Source organism: Ursus arctos, unplaced genomic scaffold, assembly GCF_023065955.2.
Source record: "Ursus arctos isolate Adak ecotype North America unplaced genomic scaffold, UrsArc2.0 scaffold_4, whole genome shotgun sequence".
Lineage (NCBI taxonomy): Eukaryota > Metazoa > Chordata > Mammalia > Carnivora > Ursidae > Ursus > Ursus arctos.
Window position 1 is genome coordinate 94649511 of NW_026623056.1, and position 19935 is coordinate 94669445.

The window sequence follows — 19935 nt, forward strand, 5'->3', positions numbered from 1 at the left end:
TTCCCCTTTCTGTTGGTTAAATTCTGTTGATCTTCCAGTTCACTGACTCTTTCTTTTGTTAGCTCTAATCTGCTTTTAAGTCCACCCAGTGAATTTTGAAATTTTAGGTAGCATGCTTTCCAATTCTAGAATTTCTGTTTGGTGGTAGGGTTTTTTTTTGTTTTTTGTTTTTGTTTTTTACCTATTCAGTTCTTCTTAAGAATGTCTTTTTTCAGAGGGGAGGGGGTGGGGGATTGGGATAGGCCGGTGATGAGTATTAAGGAGGGCATGTATTGCAAAATAACACATATGGTGTTATTTGCAAACAATGAATCATGGAACACTACATCAAAAACTAAGGATGTACTGTATGGTGACTAACATAACATAATAAAAAATTAAAAAAAAATAATGTCTTTTTTCTTTGCCATGATTTTCTATTCTCTTATTCATTATGAGCATATTTTTCTTATGCTCATAGATGCAGTTAGGATATCTGCTTTTAAAAACTTTGCTAATTTCAACATTTGTGTCATCTTGGGGTTCCCCAATGATTGTATTTTTTTTTTTAGCATGGATCATTTTTCCTGTTTATTTGTATATCGACTAGTTTTGGATTGTATCCTGGACACTGTAAACGATATATTGTGGATACTCTGGATTCTGTTATGTACCGCTAAAGAGTATTGGGGTTTGGTTTTGTTTTGTTTTGTTTTAGCAGACATTCTGACTTACATTATATCCTCTTTGTGTTGGTCTGCTCTTGGAATCTGCCCACACATGTATGCATCAGGAATCAGCCTGAGATTTGGGCTAAGTTAATGCAAAGATTTTGCAGTTCTCTCTCTCTCTGTTTCTGTCCTAATGGGCTTTCACCTCTCATTTTCTACCTCCTCTGTTCAAACAAATGAGATTATGGGATTTCTATGTGCGTGGTGTGGACAGGTAAATTGCCCAGTGCCATTTCTTTTTTCTGGGTATCCATCCCTTCTCTACAATCTGTCTGCTTTCAGATGCTCTCTCAGGCCTTTAGGTAGTTTCTTATATTTTTTTCCAGCCTTTATGGCTGCTAACCTCTGGGAGTGTTGGCCTGATTAGAGCTTCTCAAGCCCTCTCCAGAAGCTTGACCCTAAACTTAATTTTTTTTAAGCAGACTGTATACCCAACATGGAGTTTGAACTCATGACCCTGAAGATCAAGAGTTGCATGCTCTACTGACTGAGCCAGCCAGGTGCCCCTTTAATAACTTAATTTTTAAGTAAGGAATTGAGGTCAATCTTCAATACCATTTTTTCTTTTGTTTCTTTTTGATGATGTTTAGTAGTTTATTGACCTACTTTCTTTCCTTTTTTGAAAATGAGGATATTTGCCTACCTTCAGCTTTGTGATTCACCTCCCTTTTCACAAGATCCTCTTTAAAGTTTAAATTTTAGTTCATCAATCTTTTGACCAGGTTCCTTGTAGATAATGGAATATAATGAAGCAAGGCCACAGACTCGAGCTCATTGCACTGTTTGCTGTTCTCCTTCTCATGGACTTCTAGTTTTTTTGCTGATGGTGGCTCTGCTCTGGGGTGGTTGGCCTTCCCCTTGACTGAAGCCCTGTGATGTGTCTGATTTTCCCCCCATTACTGGTCTTGGTGCACAAAGAAGGCCTCTGACACTGTCTTTGTTTGCTCCACACGTGTGTGTGTTAAGTTCGGTTAGTTTTTGACCAGGCCTGCCAACTCCAGAGGTGAACAGCTGGTTTCTGGGTCATTACTGCCAGTAATCTTCTCCTTTAATTTCTTCTGTCTTAAATGAAATTATGTTATCTGTAGGTAAAATATAACTTGGTGGAAGATCACCAGGAGGAGCTGAAGAAAGCTAAAGAGAAATTACAGCTGATGAAGCAAGAATTCAAAGACAAAGAAGCAGAATGGAAAGTGGCAAGTGAGAATCTAAAGAGAAAGGCTGAAGAGGAACTCACGCTGATGCTCCTTGACTTGAAAGAACAAGCTGAAGCTGAGAAACAGTCAATAATAAACAAGTTTGAGCTTCGAGAAATCAAAATGAGGCAACTTCAGGATCAGCAGGCAGCCCAGATCCTGGGCCTGGAAGGGTCCCTGGTGGAGCAGCAGGGCCGTCTACGGCAGCTGGAGCTCGGGCTTGCGGGGGATGAGTGTCCACAGTGCAGCCAGTGTGGCCGGGAGCCAGGTGGTCGTCTGGCTCCTGCAGACCAGGACTGGGAGCTTGCCACACTCCGCCTGAAGGAGGACTGTGCCCTCCAGCTGATGCAGGCACAGAACAGGTAGGTCACATTCCTGTAGCAGCATATTAGCTGTAGAGCCGTCTGCCAGTGTCCCACCTGAGGCCTGACCCCAAGATGCCCAGCAGAGCGTGAGAGGCAGGTCCCCTGGGAGGACGTGCGGTGGGCTTTCAGCAGGGCGGGAAGGTCTGCAGGAAGGTGGGGCAGAGTGCGGTATGTACTGAGTCTCAGTAGTCTTAGTAGTCCTCACCCTAAAATGACAGCGGGATAGAGCTACATGTCCCATAACTGATGTGCTGGAACAAGTCAGAGACAGTGTCCAGATCCTTCGCGTACAGTCTGTTCCTTTGATGGACACTACTGTGCATGCAACTTCCACGTCATTTTTGTTCTGTGTACATTTTAAAATTTCAAAAGCAAGAATTTAGACCTCACTTATCAAAAGGACATGCAGTTCATCCATATTAATTCTTTGTGTTTTTAAAACTCAGGTATTTTTAAAAATAAATGTTTTTTCCTAAAATTTATACATACTTCCCTTAAATTTTAAATATTAAATTTTAAAAATTTAGAATGTGATTTGGTTCTTTGCCTCTCTGGCAGTGCTAACTATTTGCAAACCTGAGCTGTCGTGATTGGGGGTGTTTGTGGTCTTGGGGTCATTGGACTTGCTGGTGGTGCTTATTCTCGTGTGCCAGCCCCCACCATCATGAGTGAGGTGCAAGAGCTTTTGATCTGGGCTCTGAGAACTTGAGTTCAGATCTCGACCCACCGTGTGCAAGCTGGATGGACGCAGGCACTTTGCTCAACCTCACAAAACCTCCGTGTTCTCCCTGTGTGGTAAGGGTAATGGGATCCTCTGTGGGAACACTTCCAGAGTCATCTGGTGGAGGGTTGGCACAGAGGTAATCCAGGTCTTACTGTTCTTCGTGTGAACTGATCAAGGCATGTCACTGATACGCAGTGTGCGCCCCATTGAGGTTTAGGCCTTTTCCAGTTCCTGGTGGAGTCTTGGGCGCTTTGATCAGAAGCGAGTCTTTCTGCCTGCCTGGGTTTCTGCAAGCCAGGACCACCTGTGGCTCTTTTTAATTCATGTCCCTTAATTCACACCCAAAGTTTTTTTGAGGTCTTTGAGTGTTCGTTATGACCCCGTGGGCTCCTGTAAGCGACCCTGCTGCCCCTTCGCTGTTGAGGTCCTTCTCGCCACGCGTGAGCAGTCACACCTACTTTGCCATGGTGTCTGTCGGAAATACATACGCAGTTTCCTGCTGTGGGTCCTGCGTCCTGCACTTTGGTCTGTGAGCGGGGATGCCTGGGCTCTGTCCTTTGAGCTCCTCTGGCTTCGTGTGGCCCCTTCACTCTCCACTAACTTCTGGTGGTGGTGCTCTCAGGCCATTTGTGGCAGAGGGACAAGGAGCAGGAGCAGTTAAAATGTGGCGGCGATTATAGTGTTTCCTGTAAGAAAGGTGAGTAGGTGTTTCCAAGTGAGGTTGGTGCTTTTACAACTGTTGTGTTCTGCTGCCCGCGTTCACTTTGCATGTCCTCTCAGGTTTTTAAAAGAACGTAAAGAAATCACAGAGAAATTCACTGCGGAACAAGATGTCCTCCTTCGGGAGGCCCAGGAGAAGCACGCCTGTGAGCTCCGGCTCCTCCAGGAGAGACACCAGCAGCACATTCTGTCCTTGACGGCGGAGCTGGAGGCCAAACACCGGGCTGAGGTAGAGAAGCTGAAGGCCTCTGTGGAGAGTGAGCAGTGGGCTCTTTCAGAAGCCCGTGTGGCTGACTTGCAGACAAGACATGCGGCTGCGGTCAGCGCTCTGGAGGCAAGACACTCGTCACACCTGGATTCTCTGGAATCGCGTCACCTGTCTGAGATGCAGGCCATGCGGGAGGAGCACAGGTGGGCCCTAGAGCAGCTGAGAGCAGAACTCGAGCAGCAGCTGCACAAGAAGGACGCTTCTCACCCCTCGGCTCTGACCCAGGAGCCGGAGAAGCACCAGCTGAAACATGGCCGGGAGCTTCCGCCTGTGGACCACGGCCTGCGGACGCAAATGAGCACGAATCATGTTGAGGGTGTGGAAGCCCTGGCCCCCGCTGAGCTTCGGGGAGCACAGCAGGTGAGGCAGGTCTCAGGGCAGATCTCTTCCTGCCGTCCGCCTGTGTGTCTCTGCGAGCGTGTCTCATGTTCTGCCATCCGTGGCGACTGGGGCCTTCCTCACGGATGGCTGCGTGGTGGGTGGACGGGTGGATGGAGGTGTGTGGGGCACATGGTGGGTGGACGAGGGCGATCGCGAGGGGTGCGTGGTGGGTGGACGGGGATGCGTGCAGGGCCGCATGGTGCGGGAGGATGTGTCCGCGCCCCCAGTCTGGTCAAGCAGCAGTTGCCTGTGCAAGGCGGCCTCCCCCGTAGTCTGTCTTCTGCACATTGGTCCCCGCCCTGTGCACCGCAGGCTGCTCCCTCTGATCCAGGGGCACAGCTCTGCATAAACTCTTAGCGTGCATACACTCAGACCCGGTTTCCCATCGTCTTCTCCCTCGTTGTCTATTTCGCGCTGGGTGTGCTGTTAGCTTGTTCTCGTGCCCCTCACCTTCCCAGTCAGATCACCTCCCCAGTGAGCACTTCCCTGCCCGCCCAGTGCAGACCCCGCCTCTTCTCTCCGGGACGTCCAGCCCTGTGCCCTGCAAAAAGCCCGCCAAGAGCAGAGCGTGAGGTGTAGCTGTGCCTGTCGTCCCTGTTCTTGCTCTGTTCTCCGCTGCTTCTCAGGGCCTAGAGCAGCAGGGACTCCAGGGAGCCTGCCGAGAAGGGGTGTGATGCCCAGGGGCCAGCCCCTCATCCCTGCAGACGTCTTCAGGTGCAGCTGTTATGAGGTGCCGGTGGCCCTGCCGGACAGTATTGGTGTGACCTCAGAGTTCAGGGTGGGGAGGAAGGATGGCAGGATCCATCCACCTGGGGTGTACCTGGTGGGCAGTGTCCTTGGAGGGCAAGGCCCTGACCTTACAGGCAGCAGCAAAGGCACAGATCTGTTCCAGAGGCATCTGATGGCTGGATGGAAGAAGGGTTGGCTATGCTTGTACTATCTGAGGCAAGCGTTGACCACGGCCCTCAGGAAGCGTAGGGATGGGAGGGCACAGAAGCGGGCTCAGGACACCTCCAGGGGCGGAGCTTAGGGGCCGCGAGGGGTTCCTGATGCCTCACAGGGTGTGCTGGGGTGAGATTGACCGTGGTGCTGTGCGGGTCATGGAGAGGCTGTGGCGCCTGGGGGAGGTCGGGGAGACATCTGGGTCTGGGCTCGCAGGAGGAGGCCGTAGCTGAGGTGAAGAGCCATCGCTGCACGAAGGTGAGGACCGTGCAGGGCGCGCTGCCTCAGCTGTGCTTGTGACGTGTGTCCACTCAGCACGTGTGCGCTACGGCAGGTGCTCCCAGGAGTCCGTGCGCACTCGGGTTTCGTGTTCAGAGTCTTGAACGTTGTCAGAATACGCACGTGCACTATGTCGGATCGTGCCGCTGTTCTTTGGAAGGAGTTTGACAAAGCAGTGGGATTCTTTGAACACGTGAGGCTGCCATGAAGAGGGACTCACAGGCTGGGACCCAGCCAAGGTCCCTGTGTGAACTGCCGTGGCGCTCGTGTCCTTCAGTTCCCTGTACATCTGGGCAGGATGGCGTGCGCGGGCGCTGGCTGTGCACCCCGAGGCCCTTCTGCTTCCGTGTCTTTGGATTTGAGATACTCCTGTCTCCCGTAGCTTCCCGTCCTTCTGGGGTGAGAATCCACATACAGAGTGCTTCGCAAATACTGGGTAGTTTTTGTGAAGTGTTCTGTCCAAATTTATTGAGATTATAGATTTTTGTGAGTGGTATTTCTGTGGGGCTTTTTAAAAAGGACATGCTAATACCCCCTTTCTAACCATGAAATAAGGCCCTAGTGTTCCCTGCATCTCCTAGATTAATAGTCAGTGTGTTCAGTTGTCTGTGTAGTGATCAGCTGATGTGTGAAATTAGTAGTTAAACCATTTCCTCAATGACATTTGCCAGAATGAGAATTACAGGAGATTATAAAAATAAAGGAAGCATAAAAATGAGGTTTATCCCCATTTGTTTGATTGAAAAGCCTGGGAATTGGCATTTTTCTTGAGATTTGCTTCTTGGACTCTTAAGTTGCCTTGAATCTGGCCACTCTGGGTGGGTTTCTTGTATTTGAGGGGATAAGACAGAGGAGGAACGCACACTCACAAGCCTGTGTCCTCAAGATGGCTCAGAGAGACACAGCATGACCCCCACTGGGAGCCAAGGATACAGCTGGTCAGTGAGGAGTTCGCATGAGTAGTCTTCTTTTCACACTGTGCTCTTACTCACCTTTCATTAAGAGAGGATGAAGCTTCCTCCATGTCACCCCGCCATGCCTCCTTAACCCTCTCAGTGTCCCCACAGTGTCCCCTTAACCCCCTCAGTGTCCCCCGTGTCCCCTTAGCCCCCCCAGTCCCCTTGAGTGCAGTGCTGAGGGGCCATCACAGAGAGGTCAGGTGGCCGCTGGAAAGATGCTTTACTACAGGGAGGTATAGCGGTGGACCCGAGGTGGACAAGCAGTTGTCCTGTCAGCTCCTTCCTTGTTCACAGTCCTTGGGAACAGTGGGGTCCTGGCAGATTCCGTGTGCCTGGCCCCATGGAATCTTGTGAGCAGGATGTGTGAAACAGCCCTGTGTGAGATGTGCACGCCTTGGCCTGTGTCTGCTGTGCTGCTGTGGTCGGCAGACCGGGATCCGGTCAGTGCGTGTGGGTCTGGGGTGACTTAGTGATCCCCAGGCGTGAACGGCTGTCCCTCTTCTCTCCTGAGGCACAGCGCTGGGACCTGCTGAGGGCGTCTGTTGCAAAGATGAGGCCCCATTGTTGCCTTTCTCCTGGGTCTCACAGACTACAGCCCTCCCTCCAAGGACGGTTGCTGATTCACTCCTCCTGCCCACTGTGTTACGTATGGGGACACAGAGCCATGTGTCATTTGTGTACTTGGGCGTACCATTTTTGCATGTCTGCGCTGACTGCTGTCCGAGCGCTCCCACAGCATTTTGTAAGTATTTTTCTAGTTGTACAAGCAAGTAGTTGCTCCAGTAAGTGAACCCTCTACTCTGCTACTACCGAAGTGAACATTAGATACTTTTTAGTTGACCTTTGTAGTCTAGCTGGTTTCACAAAAACAGCTGGACTTGCGGGAAGGTGGGAGGCTGTTTCTGACCCGATTTTAATTTTTATTGGAGAAAATTTCAACATGGACAGAAATGGAATAGTTCAGTAAGCCTCTGTCTCTGGCTTCCCAGTGGGGTACACGCCAGTCTTAGTGCGTCTGTGCTCCCCCCCCCCCCGGCTTATTTTGCAGCAAATCCTGGATATCGTGTGTTTTCATCTGTAAATACTTCAGTATGGCTTTACCAAGTGGTGTGTTTTTCTTCCCCCAAAAGAACATAACTGCAGTCCATTCTAACTTGAAAAATGAGCAGGAATTCCTTAATATTGTCCTATATCCAGCCCACGTTCCCATCTCTTCCTGTGGTTGTTCGAATTTGGGTCCACACAGGGCTTCATGTGCACGGAATCTGTTTTTACTTCTTCCTGTGATGCTGGCTAACCCGTCACCCTTACTCCCGTAAGCATGTCTGTACCGCTCCACATGCCGTCAAATCAGGTCCCCGTCTTGGTGTGGAATACTTCTGGGTGGTTGCATGTTCCTGCTGTGGCCTTCCCTCCCGCTCTCCCCTGCAGGCAGATCCTACAGAAAGACTTGCTGGGTGTTTTCTGGGCTGCCAGGGTCATTGTTCCCAAAATAGCAGGGACATGCTGTTCCTCCTCTGACAGGTTTTTTCTGGGCCACAAATATCTTTGCACCTGTTTGAAAAGCAGGGTCACTTACCAGAAGAGTTATTTCACATGCGCTTGTGAGCTAATTGGATTACTTTCCAGGTTACTTCCCTTTGGAGTTGCTTCTGAGAAAAGTTTTCTGGAAACGTAAGCTTGATTTCCTTTTCTTAGAGATGTGCATCCGGTAAAGAAATCTCCCTTGTGTTGATCACACTAAGCAGAGTTCTGGAATGCAGAAGTAAACTGCAGTATGGCCAGTATCAATTGCTCAAGGCAATTTCATCTTTTCTTCGGTTAAAAAAAAAATCTATTCATATGATAATTTTTAAAAGTAGTAAGGTAATTTTAAATATAGTTTGAATGTTTTTAATTCATTATCAGTTGAATTTATTTTTATTGTATTGGGTTTTGTTTTTTTTTTTTTAAGATTTTATTTATTAGAGAGGGAGAGAGAGGGCGAGCACGAATGGGGTGGGGAGAGGGACAGCGAGCCCGAGGCGGGACTCAATTCCACGACCCTGGGATCATGACCTGAGCTGAAGGCAGACGCTTAACTGACTGAGCCACCCAGGCACCTATGTTGGTATTTTTTATGTAGTACTACTTTTTTTTAGGCATATCTGTCATGGTTTTTAATGGTTAAAAAAAATATATGACATCTTTCCTAGAGTTCTGTGGATTTTTAGAAAAAACTGAGAATAAACTTTTAAAAGTATCTTTTTCTTATATTGACTTTACCGTTTAGAATATGGAGAATTAAATGGAGTTTTACTCATTTAGATCAAATAGATATGACGATCTGTGAGGAGGTCTTATGGATGGGAGTAGGGGTTGCATGGGTCAAGGGAGACATGACTTTGAGCCTCTCCAGTCAGGTTGAGGGGGCAGCCTGAGAATGTGTCCTGCCGGACGTCCACAACCATCCCAGAGCCACTGGGCCTTCAAGGTCCAATGGCTGGATGCTGTCCTGCAGCCTTTCCTGAGTGCACAGCCTCGAAACTGCTCCACCTGACTCCTGAGTGTTTCCTGGGGGCCATCCTGCCGCGTGAGGCCACGTGAGGCCGCGTGAGGCCGGGTGTCCTTCTTCGTAAGTTCCTACTCTAGGCCTGGGCATGCACTGGGCAGGACAGGGATGAAGTGTCTCCACTGCCCCCTTATAGGTGGAAAGTCAGGGCCATTGCTCTTGCCCACAGTGCCCATTGGATGGGTGTTTGGGTTTGCCACTTGCTTCATTGACTTTATGCTATCTTGTCATACTTTGTATGTCTCTATGAACTGCCTTTAAAACCCTTCCTGAAACAGAGTGATGGGTAACAAGCGATATGCTTAGCCTCCAGTCTCTTTTAGCAAGTGCAGCTCTGTGTCGTGTGGCCACAGGTGAGGAGTTACACGCCCTGCAGCAGTGACACTGAGGCCCAGAGGACCACATGGCCAAAGAGAGGGGGCTGGAGCCTGCTGGTCACGGCTCCTGTGGTACCAACAGCCCCAGTACTTGAGGGCACGGGTTCCTCAAGGGCGTGTGGGGGCGTGGGGTGCTTGTGGATTCCTACCCTGACCTCAAACAGAAGTTTGTTTCTATCATAGGTTGTTGCCTGAAGAAAGTGATCTGTCGCTCAAAAGTTTCCCAAGAACAGTGTATTTAATCCTCCTACATCTCAGCCATTTAATGGGCCGAGCGAGCATACAGAGTTTGCCATCATGACCAGTCCCTGAAGGTGCTGAGAGGGAAACACCCTAATGCCTTGACAGGGTCTCAGGCCCCAAAAAACTGTGATTCCATTTCCAGCTTGCTTGTTAATCATGATGTAGAAAAGACGTTAGGGTTCGAAGCCCACGGCCAAGAAAGAATTCTTGAGACATCTGTGGTGCAAAAGGTGGTTTTATTAAAGCACGGGATAGGACCCGTGGGCAGAAAGAGCTGCCCCGGGGTCATGAGGGGTGGCCCATTATATACTTCCAAGTCGGGAGAGGGTTAGGGATAGCCTAAGTGTCTAAGGAATTTTGGAGGCAAGGTTTCCAGGATCCTGAGGGGGCTAGCTATTATTAGGAAAAGGTCATTTATTACCGTCTAATAGAACCTTAGTCGTGAGACCCTTCAGACATGTATTGGGGGGCCGTATGCTTGGGGGTCGACTGCCAACACGTATCTTGGTGGGGGGGGTTAGAGATAAAGGAAGTTTCCAAAGGAACTTTTATATGTTAAAGTAGACTTACAGGATTGCGGTCGGGGGTCAGGCTAGGATTGCCTTTTGCCCTCAGCACAGTGTCAGCATCCAGGCAGTTGAGTCCCTAGAGGCAGGTCACTCTGCCTGTTTCAAGGACTTGTCAGTGGGCTGTAGGTAGTCAGGAAATTTAATAATTTTTCTTCTGCCTGTGTTTCCCACGTCAGTCATAGTTTATCATGTGCTGGAGGCGGGGGTGGGGGTGGGTATGGTTTTCTCTTCTTGGGTGTTGATGGTTTTCTTCTTTTTCCCAGTGTCCTTCAGTGGTGGCAGTATTTCCTGAGATCTGTTTTTTTTTTTGGGAAAAGGCAGTATGGTTCCTGTCCCTTGGCCTTGGCCCTGCTGGTCTGTGGTTTCTGTTGGCACTCAGGGTTTCCCCCCGTATTCACCACACTTTGTGGCTGACACTCACGGAATTAGCATCCCTGGTCAGCCCTGATTGCTTGCAGGGCTGCGGCTCCTTTCTAGCTGGGATGGTCTGGATCAACCCCATCCTTCCCCCAGAAGGGGAATTGTGGCTTAAATGTGGTAATTTAAGTACTTCAGAAACTTTGCAATGTGTGATAACTTGGGATTTGCACTTGATGCTTCTTTTTAAAGGTTTTGGAGTAAAATTTATTTCAGAAGAGAAAGTTTATAAAAATAATGTTAATTCAGAAATAGTTTCTGTAAGTTGAAGGTATAATGTTAGTGTTATGCCATGCATGCCCTGTTTTCTGATGATTGTGGTTAAGGTGAGAATCCAGAACCTGGAATGGTTCACCGTTCTCTATAAGCTGTAGCCCGAGTCCTGTGTCATCTCTGTGAAAACACGTGGACTAAAGGTGATCCCGGACTGATGGATGTGTATGTGTGCAGGAAGACCTCCTTGCTGACTCCTCCTCCTCGCCGACGCAGGGCACCCTGGTCCCCGCAGAGCTTGAGGCCCAGCGCCCAGTTCCTCTGGCCGAGCTGCAAGAGACAGAGAAGCAGCAGGAGGCTGAGCTGCTCAGGTGCCCATCGGAAGCATTACCAGAGCAGCAGGTGACACAGCCAGGGTACTGGGGTGAAGACCTGTGTTGTTGCTGTCCTTCTCATCTGCAAAGTCAGTGAGAAATTTTATTCTGAATTAACGGTGATATGCGAAGTCAGCACAAAGTATTTGCATTGTGTTAGATTTTTCTAGGCAACTCCTTCATTCATTTTTTTCTATTTAAATTAGATGGTTATTATACCTTTTCTGCTAAGAACTGTCATCACATATTTTAAATCTGAGAAAGTTTGGGTCTCATTGCCTTGCTTTGGTGACTCAGCAGCCACCTCACCGCTCCTCTTGCTTGAAGTAGTCTGTTTTCATGGAAGAATATGCAGAATCAGTGAACACTCCACACCTACTCTTAGGATTTTCAATGTAGCTTTATTTTGGTTTTTAACAACAACTTTATTAAAGTATAATTTACATACCATAAAAATCACTCTTGTTAAGTAGACATTTCAGTGGTTTTTAGTATAGTCACCGGGCAACTGTCACTGCTCTCTACTTCCAGAACATTCACATCACCACAAAGGGAACTCCCCACGCCTTAGCTGCCTCTCCCGTCCCTCCGCCCCTGGCAGCCACTAATCTTTCTGGACCTTATAGACATGGAATCATACGATATATGTGATTTCTTTCACTCAGCACAGTGCTTTCTAGGGTTACAGATGCTGTTGCTTATATCAGTACTTGCTGTTTGCTTTTGATGTATCTTTTATCTCTTTTGTTTTTCTAATTTTCCATTACTGCCATTTTTTCATTTGAATTTCCTTGATGTTTATTTTTCTGTAGTTTCTTAGTGCCTGCCCTGAGGGTTACAATGAACACTTTATAACAGTATAGTTCAGATTAATGCCATCTTAATTTTAGTAGTTTAAAATCTATTCTTTTATGTAGCTTCATTTCGTTCTCTGTCCCTTGTGTTAATATCATCATAAAACTACAATTATGTATAATTAATGCTCATTGATTTATTTAGTTTCTTCTAAATCAGGTAGAAGAAAAGAATGACCAAAATTATGTTTATTTTGTCTTTCAGTTTACTTGTTCAGTCACCTTTACCACATTCTTCATTTCTTCATGTGGATCCAAATTCATGTGTAGTGTCCTTTCACTTTACCTGAGGACGCCTTTCAGTGTGTCCTGACAGGGCAGGCCTGTTAGTAATGAATGAGTTCTCTCGGTTTTCATTTACCTGGGAATGTTTTAATTTCTCCCTCATTTTGGAAAGACAGTTTCCTGGATATCGAATTCTTGGTTAAGTCTTTTTCTTTCAGCACTGAGTATATCACCCTGCTGCCCTGTGGCCTCTGCGGTTTCTGAGGAGTACGGAGCTGTTGATCTCATACTGAGGATGGGTTGTGTTGAGTCACTTTCCTTGCTGCTTTCAAGACTCTTTTTCTTAGTCTTTCACAGTTTAATTGGGATGTGTCTCGGTGTGGATCTCTTTGAGTTTATCCTACCTGGGGTTAATTGGGCTTCTTGTGTTTGTAGATTAATATTTTTTCATCCAAGTTGTGGTTTTTGACCATTACATCATCAAGCAGTCTTTCTACCCTGTTCCCTTTCTCCTCTCCTCTGCGACTCCCATTATGTGTATGTTGGTCTTTGAGGGTGTCCCACAGGCCTTGGAAGCTCTATTTACTTTTTCTTTTCTTTTCTTTTCTTTTTTTTAATATTTATTTATTTATTTATTTATTTAGAGGGAGAGGCAGAGTGAGCGTGCAAGTAGGGGCAGGGGCAGAGGGAGAGGGAGAGAGAGAATCTCTGAGATCATGGCCTGAGCCGAAATCAAGAGTTGGACACTCAACCGACTGAGCCACCCAGGTGCCTTTCTATTTACTTTTCTTTATTCTTTTTTCCTTTTTTTCTCCAGACTGAATAGTTTTTCTTGATCTGGCTTCATATTTGCTGATTCTTCTGCCCATTCAGATTTACTGTTGAGCCTCTCTGGTGAATTTTTCATTTCAGTAATTGTACTTCTCAGCTCCAGAATCTCTCTTTAGTTTGGCTTTCTACTCCGTCTCTTTTTTGCGGGGCTCTGGTGGGACATGCTTTCAGTGCTCTGGCAAGCAGATTTCTCTTCCTTCACTTCATGTGAGTGTGAGGTCGACAAGGCGTGAACTCTTAGAGCCTTCTTAGGTTTTCCTTGATAGGTACACAGCCCTATACCTGCTTTCTGAATTCCCAGGAATATGTTGGAGCCTTTCAAAGCTCCCTGTTGACATCTCATTCTCTAGTGTTTCCTTTTAACTTTTTTTGTTTACCTCTTATTCGCTCCAGCTGTGACCATTTTATCAGTTTCAGGTCACTGTGATGTTAAACAGTGGCTGCTGATTGATTTTGATAAATGGCCTCAGGATAGGATTGTTGATGGAGAGAGCACTGAGAGATCATCTTTGAGAATGGAGCTTTTTAGTGAGCTGCAAGATTGGTCAGTTAGTGACAGTTGGCGGGGTGGTGCTTTTGGGAGATTCAGACCCATTTTGTTCCTCCCAGTCCTCATGACTGCCTGGCTGTGGTTTTTGGAGCTATACCAGAGATGGAGTGATGGAATTAGGGCAAGTTTAAATACCTCAAAGCTTGCTGTTTTGATGGAGACTCAGACGTGGTTTTTAGTAAACTCTGGGTTGTTACAAGTCTTTCTTAATTTCCAGAGCTCTGAAAAAGTTGATTTTGACAGTTTTTGTCAGTGTTCTCAGTGCTTTTATAGAGGAATACATTTTGGAGGTCCTTGTTCTGCCATTTTGGAAGTGCTGCTTCTATAGTTTTTTTTTTTTTTTAAAGCTTATTTCATTGATATACTTTAGCTTGTTAGGTGAACCTTATGAAGAACAATTTTTATTATTTAGGAAGAAGTAGGGTTTATGTTTAAAGCCAAAGGAACCTAGGTTTCTAAATATCTTGGATTCTGATGGTCATGATGTCCTGGTGATGGGTAGTTTCTCACTGTGATCATTTGGGACAGGTAGCCGGCTTGTAGGAGAAGCGCATTTGAACACATGTGGGTGGTGGGGGTGACTGTGGTGGTGACTTTGCCCTTGTGATCACTGCTCTTGGCACAGTATGGACTCAATATTTGCAGAATGAGCTATGTTTTAGCAAACAGCAAAGAAATGGAACAAGCATAATTTTTAGAGCTTAATGGCATTTTTGTTGTTTTTGTTAATAATGTACTTTTATACAGGGTGAATTTGAAAGTGAAAAGAAAGTTGCTTTGCATGAAAAGGAGGAGATACACAGGCTGGAGTGTGAACCCGTGCAGTCTCCTCACCAAGAAGAAAGAGAGTCTTTGTTGCTGCAGCTTCAGGAGAAGAATCACCAAATTCTGCAGGTATGCGGCAAACCTCTTTTCTTTGTTACTACTTTTTTGTGTGTGTGGTAAAGTATGCGTAACGTAAAATTTACCATTTTAATCATTTTTAAGGGTACAGCTCCGTGGCGTTAACCCCATTCCCATGGTTGTGCAACTGTCCCCACTGTCCATTTCTAGAACTGCCCATCATCATCATCATCCACAAAAACCCTACCCCTGTTACACACTAGCTCCCCATTTCCCCTCCCTCCAGCCCCTGGCACCCACTCTTCTACTTTGTGCCACTGTGAATTTGACCACTTTTGGGACCTCCTAGAAGTGGGATCATACAACATTTGTCCTCTCATGTCCGTGGCATTTCACTCAGCATAATGCCCGTGGGGTCCGTCCATGTTGTTGCGTGGGTCAAAGCTGCTTGGTTTTTTGTGGCTGAATAATGTTCTGTCACATATAGACACCACACTGTATTTATCTGTTCAGGATTTATCTGCTGGTAGACCCCTGCATGGCCGTTTCTACCTCTTGGCTGTTATGAATAACGTTACTACGTGTACAAGTGTTGTTCCAGTCCCTGCTGTCAGTTCTGGGGTGTGTGTGTCGAGGAACAGGATTGCCGGGTCATATGGGGTCTCTGTTTATGTCTAGAGGAGTTGCCATACTGCCTTCTCAGCGGCTTCCCTGTCTTACGTTCCTGCCAGCCGTGCACAGGGTTCCAGTTTCCCCACGTCCTCGCCAGCACTTGTTTACCATCTTCTCTCTGTTTATAATCGCCGTCATAGTGGGTGTGAGGTGGTTTTGATGTGCATTTCCCTGATGATGAGTGATGTGGAGCAACTTTTCATGAGCTTATTGGCCATTTGTATGTCTTCGAAGAAATGCCTGTTCAAGTGCTTTGATGGTTTTTGAATTGGGTTTGGTTTTTTGTTGTTGAGTTGTTCATTATTTCCTTTGTAAGTATAGGTGTGTATTTATACTATTTTCTTAATTTTTTTTTAAGTGGGCTCCACACACAACATGGGGCTTGAACTCATGACCCTGAGATCAAGAATCATATGCTCTACCAGCTGAGCCAGCCAGGCACCCCTATTTATACTATTTTTTGAGATAGTCTCACAATGTGGACCTTTCAGGATTATACTAATACTGTTTCTTTTTCTTTTTTTTTTAAGATTTTATTTACTTATTTGGCAGAGAGAGTGCGAGTGAGAGAGAGTGCACAAGCAGGGGGAGGAGCAGAGGGAAAGGGAGAAGCCAACTCCCCGCTGAGCAAGGACCCCGATGAGGGCTCGATCCCAGGACCCAGGGATCATGACCCAAGCTGAAGGCAGACACTTAACTGACTGAGCCACCAAAGCGCCCCAGAAAAAAAGCTTTGTTAAGATGTTTATTTGTACTTTTCTCTTTTTTGATCAGTGTCGCTTGAGGCGTATCTATTAGGTTTTTTTCCCCAGTGACCACGCACTTTTTTGTGAAAGAGAGGGAGCAGGACTGGCAAAGGGAAAAGTCTATGTCCCATAGACTCAAAGAGTGGAATCAGCCATCGTGGTGGCCTGTGTTCCTGGCCCTCACAGGTGTGGCTACCTGACCCCGCAGCCGACCCTGAGAATGGGGCTCCATACTGTGAGTCCGGCACGTCTGCCGCCTGTTCACACCCCACCAGCTGGGGCCAAACCATGCCTGGAGCCGTCTGGGCACCAGTTTCATGTGCGGTCAGACCTTGGGTTCACTGTTCGTCTTCTCTTCTCTTCTGTTTGTTTTTGGTCATTGTTTGCCATCTTAGTGTGACATAACCAGTGGTCTATAGAATCTGTATTTTTTTCTAATTTCCCTACAAGCACGGCATTAAAATTATGTTTGCAGTTTGCTTTCATTCCTGCAGTAAGGGGCTTCAAAATTACACTCTTATTTTATCTGGTTTTTGTTTCCGTTTTGTACTAACATTCTACGGGTCCTACTCTGGTATCCTCTTACCAGTTTTCTAACCCATGCAAACCTGCTTTTCCTGCTCCTGGATGAAGACATGTCCATGCCAGCTGGGTGTGTCCCAGCACAGGGCTTCTCCACCTGGAGTCCACTTGCTTTGGGGCTCCACCCGTCTGATCCTGAGCTAGAGGCAGTAGGCATATCACCCATTGGCTGATCCACTGCCCACCCATTGTTCCCAATACTTGACAGCAGCGTGGGACAGGCATGCGGCCTGCCTGGCTCTCTGCTGCCTGTGTGCACAGTCATGCTCTGTCACGTTCTCTGTTCCTTCATCTTCTGTGGGGAGACGCCCATGTTCTTGTCAGTAAACTCAGCCAACCCTGAGAAAGAACTGTGGTTGGCAGTGGGCTCAGGTCACTCTATTGCTAGGAAGACACACTTGTCATTTCACTAAGCTGCATGACAAAACCACAATGACCTGTGGTCAGTGCTCAAGCAGCCTGGGGAGCCCATGGTAGCCAGGGATGCCCAGGGCAGCTGGCGGCACCTACCCGACCAGCCCACTGAGACCCTATGATTGTTGACTTTTTTTAAAAAATTCATTTATTTAATTTAGAGAGAGAGAGAGAGAGAGAGCGCGCGTGCACGAGTAGGAGGGGCAGCAGGAGAGAGAGAATCTCAAGCCGACTCCGGCCAAGCACAGAGCCTGACTGTGGCTCTATCCCAGGACCCTGAGATCATGCCCTGAGCCAGAACTGAGAGTTAGATCTCAACTGGCTGCGCCGCCCAGGCACCTCTGTTGGCTCTTTTTTCAAGGAGAAATATGTAAGAATCATCTTCAATTGCTTGGAAATTAATATTTATTCTGAATGACTAAAGGAGATTTTGAGTTCTTATTCATGAGAATAATCTCTGGTGAATTTGTCCCTTCCCCCTGGTGCCTGGGGCAGGCTAGAATGTTTATGTATTCTGTTTTTGTAGGCAATGAATAATGGCGGGATGGGGGTGGGAACCCTATTAGTAATTTTCACCTTTAATCACTGTCATATTTTGCCATATTTTTGCTAACTGGGATGATGAGTATTTCTTGAAGTAGTTTATTCCTAACTAAATTGTTTTAAGTAAAGCTGTAACAATTTCTCCTCAACAGCTGAAAGACCAAATTTTATCCTTAAGTCACGAGGTGGAAGAGTGCCATTCTGAACTGGAGAAGCTACAGCAAAGGCGTGAAAGGGAAAACCAGGAAGGCGCAAATCTCATCTCAATGCTGAAGTCCGACATTGACCTGTCTGACCGTGAAAGGTCAGTCACACACTCCTCTCTGTCACAGCTGCCCTAGTGCCTTCTCCACTGGCGGGAGTGCACAGTGATACCTGGCGGGGTGGAACCCTGTGCCACATTCTTCTTCTCATTTAAAAAGACTTTAAACATCAAGAAAAGTACTCAGTAATGTAAGATACCTATATACCCACCACTCACTTTGCCAAATCTTCACATTTTGCCAGATTACAAAATATGATGCTATAATGTGGTATTAACCTTAAAATTAAATTGTCACTTTTTTTGTTTGTTTTACCAGCAGAAGTTGGGTGTTTTCAGGAATAACAGGACAAGCTAGCTAGTGCAGCACCATAAGCAAGTCTGAAGACCAGAGCAGAGGAAGCTCTTTTATAGAGGGGGAGGGCTGGGACTGTTGTAAACAGAAAGTCCATTGGAGTAAACTGGGTGTTGAAAGTGTAGTGGTTTCTCATTGGCCGAGTTGTGATTGGCTCCCATTGGCTGAGCTGTTGCTGGGGCAGAAGGAAACCCTCGTTCTTCCTACTGGAGTAGTAATGCAGTAACTTGTCGAGGTGCCCGTCTTCCTGATAGGTCTGCAGTTGGTCGGCCTTGAGAGCTCCCCCTGCTGGCTTCCTGAGCACATTCTAATCGAAGTTTTCTTTTATTAATTTTTACACTTCTCCCTTTTGATCAAGGTCTTTCCTCAAAGGCATTGCTGATCAAGAGTCCGGTGTTTCATATTTAGTGGTCTTGTCCCTCAGTGCCAGGAAGGACCTTTCCTGGTTGTCCTCTCCTACGTCAGAAGAGGCTGGCTAGAGGAGTGCCTGGGTGAAGCGTCTGCCTTTGGCTGGGGTCGTGATCCCAGGGTTCTGGGATCGAGTCCCGCATCAGGCTGCCTGCTCACTGGGAAGCCTGCTTCTCCCTCTGCCTCTCCCCTCGCTTGTGCTCTCTCACTCTCTTTCTCTCTCTCTCTCAAATAAATAAAATCTTTAAAAAAAAGAAAATAAAAGAAAAGGCTGGCTAGAGGGCTGGAGGTAACTGAAGTGTTTACATTTGTAATAGTTTTCTTCTTTTCTCCCGCAGTGTCTTGGCTCTTTGCAATAGCAGAAACTGTAAGTTTTTTGGTCTTGTTTAGGGGCCTTTACTTGCCAGATTTGAAAGTTAAGAATTTTAGCAGTTTTTTAGGTGACTCATGTAGGATGTAAGCAGCTGATTTGCCATAGTCACTAAATCTGGAGTGGGCAGTTTCCAGTTTTGTCCTGGTGCTTTTCAACTAAAAGAGAAAGATCCCAGTTCAGCCTGTTAAAAAATACAGAGAGAGAGTTAAATGCTTCCCAGGTGGATTCAGCATCTAAAAAAGACTATTTGGAGTTCATTGTAATGGTCTTGAAGAGGGTTGTTAGGCTTTTGTGTACAAGCCTGAGTTTTCTTCCAATCGGCAGACTTAGAAAAAACTACGATAACTGCTCAGTGATTTCCCGAGAGTGTTGTAGCATCCTGATGGAAGTCGAGGGCTGGATTCTCTAAATCCCCCCTGGGGGTGTTTCCTTTGGGCTAATTTCATCCAGTGTTTGGCATTGCCCTCACCAACAAGCATGTGGACTAACTGATATAAATGTGAGAAACCGGATTGGTAAGTTTGAGTAACTGTGCTAAAATTTTACTTCAGCAAACGTGTCAGAGCCCTTAGTTACTTTAAGGACACTCTAACTATGGCTCGCAGTTTGGTCTTAGTTCAGAAAACGTAAGAAGCTTGAGGTCTATGCAGGTCCTCAGAAGGCTCTAGAGAGGCAGGTTTTATCAGGTTCAGGAGAGGAGGGAGTGGGAAGAGGTTCAGAGGAAAAGGGAAGCTTGTCAGAGAGAATAGAGGAAAATGGCACTGGGGGCAGGACCCCTGTACTTGGTGGTCGCCGCTTGTCTGCAGAGGGGATGGGGGGGGGAAGGTAAAGAGGCCTCAGAAGCCATTCTGATTTCTTTCAATTGTTTGCCTTAGTTTATTTACTATTTATATATTTTTTAAAGATTTTATTTATTTATTTGAGAGAGAGAGAGAGCGCACAAGCAGGGGGAGCTGCAGGCAGAGGGAGAGGGAGAAGCAGGCTCCATG

General features: G+C 46.8%; 1 protein-coding gene across 10 annotated transcripts in view; it reads left to right on the forward strand.

The window, feature by feature from the left end:
- Positions 1-19935, forward strand: part of PCNT (pericentrin) — a 130415-nt gene that overhangs the window by 47519 nt on the left and 62961 nt on the right. For 7 of the 10 annotated variants that reach the window (XM_044385194.3, XM_044385384.3, XM_044385223.3 and 4 more), the window contains 5 exons: positions 1799-2268; positions 3776-4343; positions 11152-11316; positions 14496-14642; positions 17701-17852. In XM_044385194.3, the coding sequence (XP_044241129.1) occupies positions 1799-2268; positions 3776-4343; positions 11152-11316; positions 14496-14642; positions 17701-17852 (1502 nt within the window). The remainder of the gene's footprint in view (positions 1-1798; positions 2269-3775; positions 4344-11151; positions 11317-14495; positions 14643-17700; positions 17853-19935) is intronic. The other 3 variants (XM_044385359.3, XM_026497219.4, XM_044385286.3) reach the window with 2 other exon arrangements.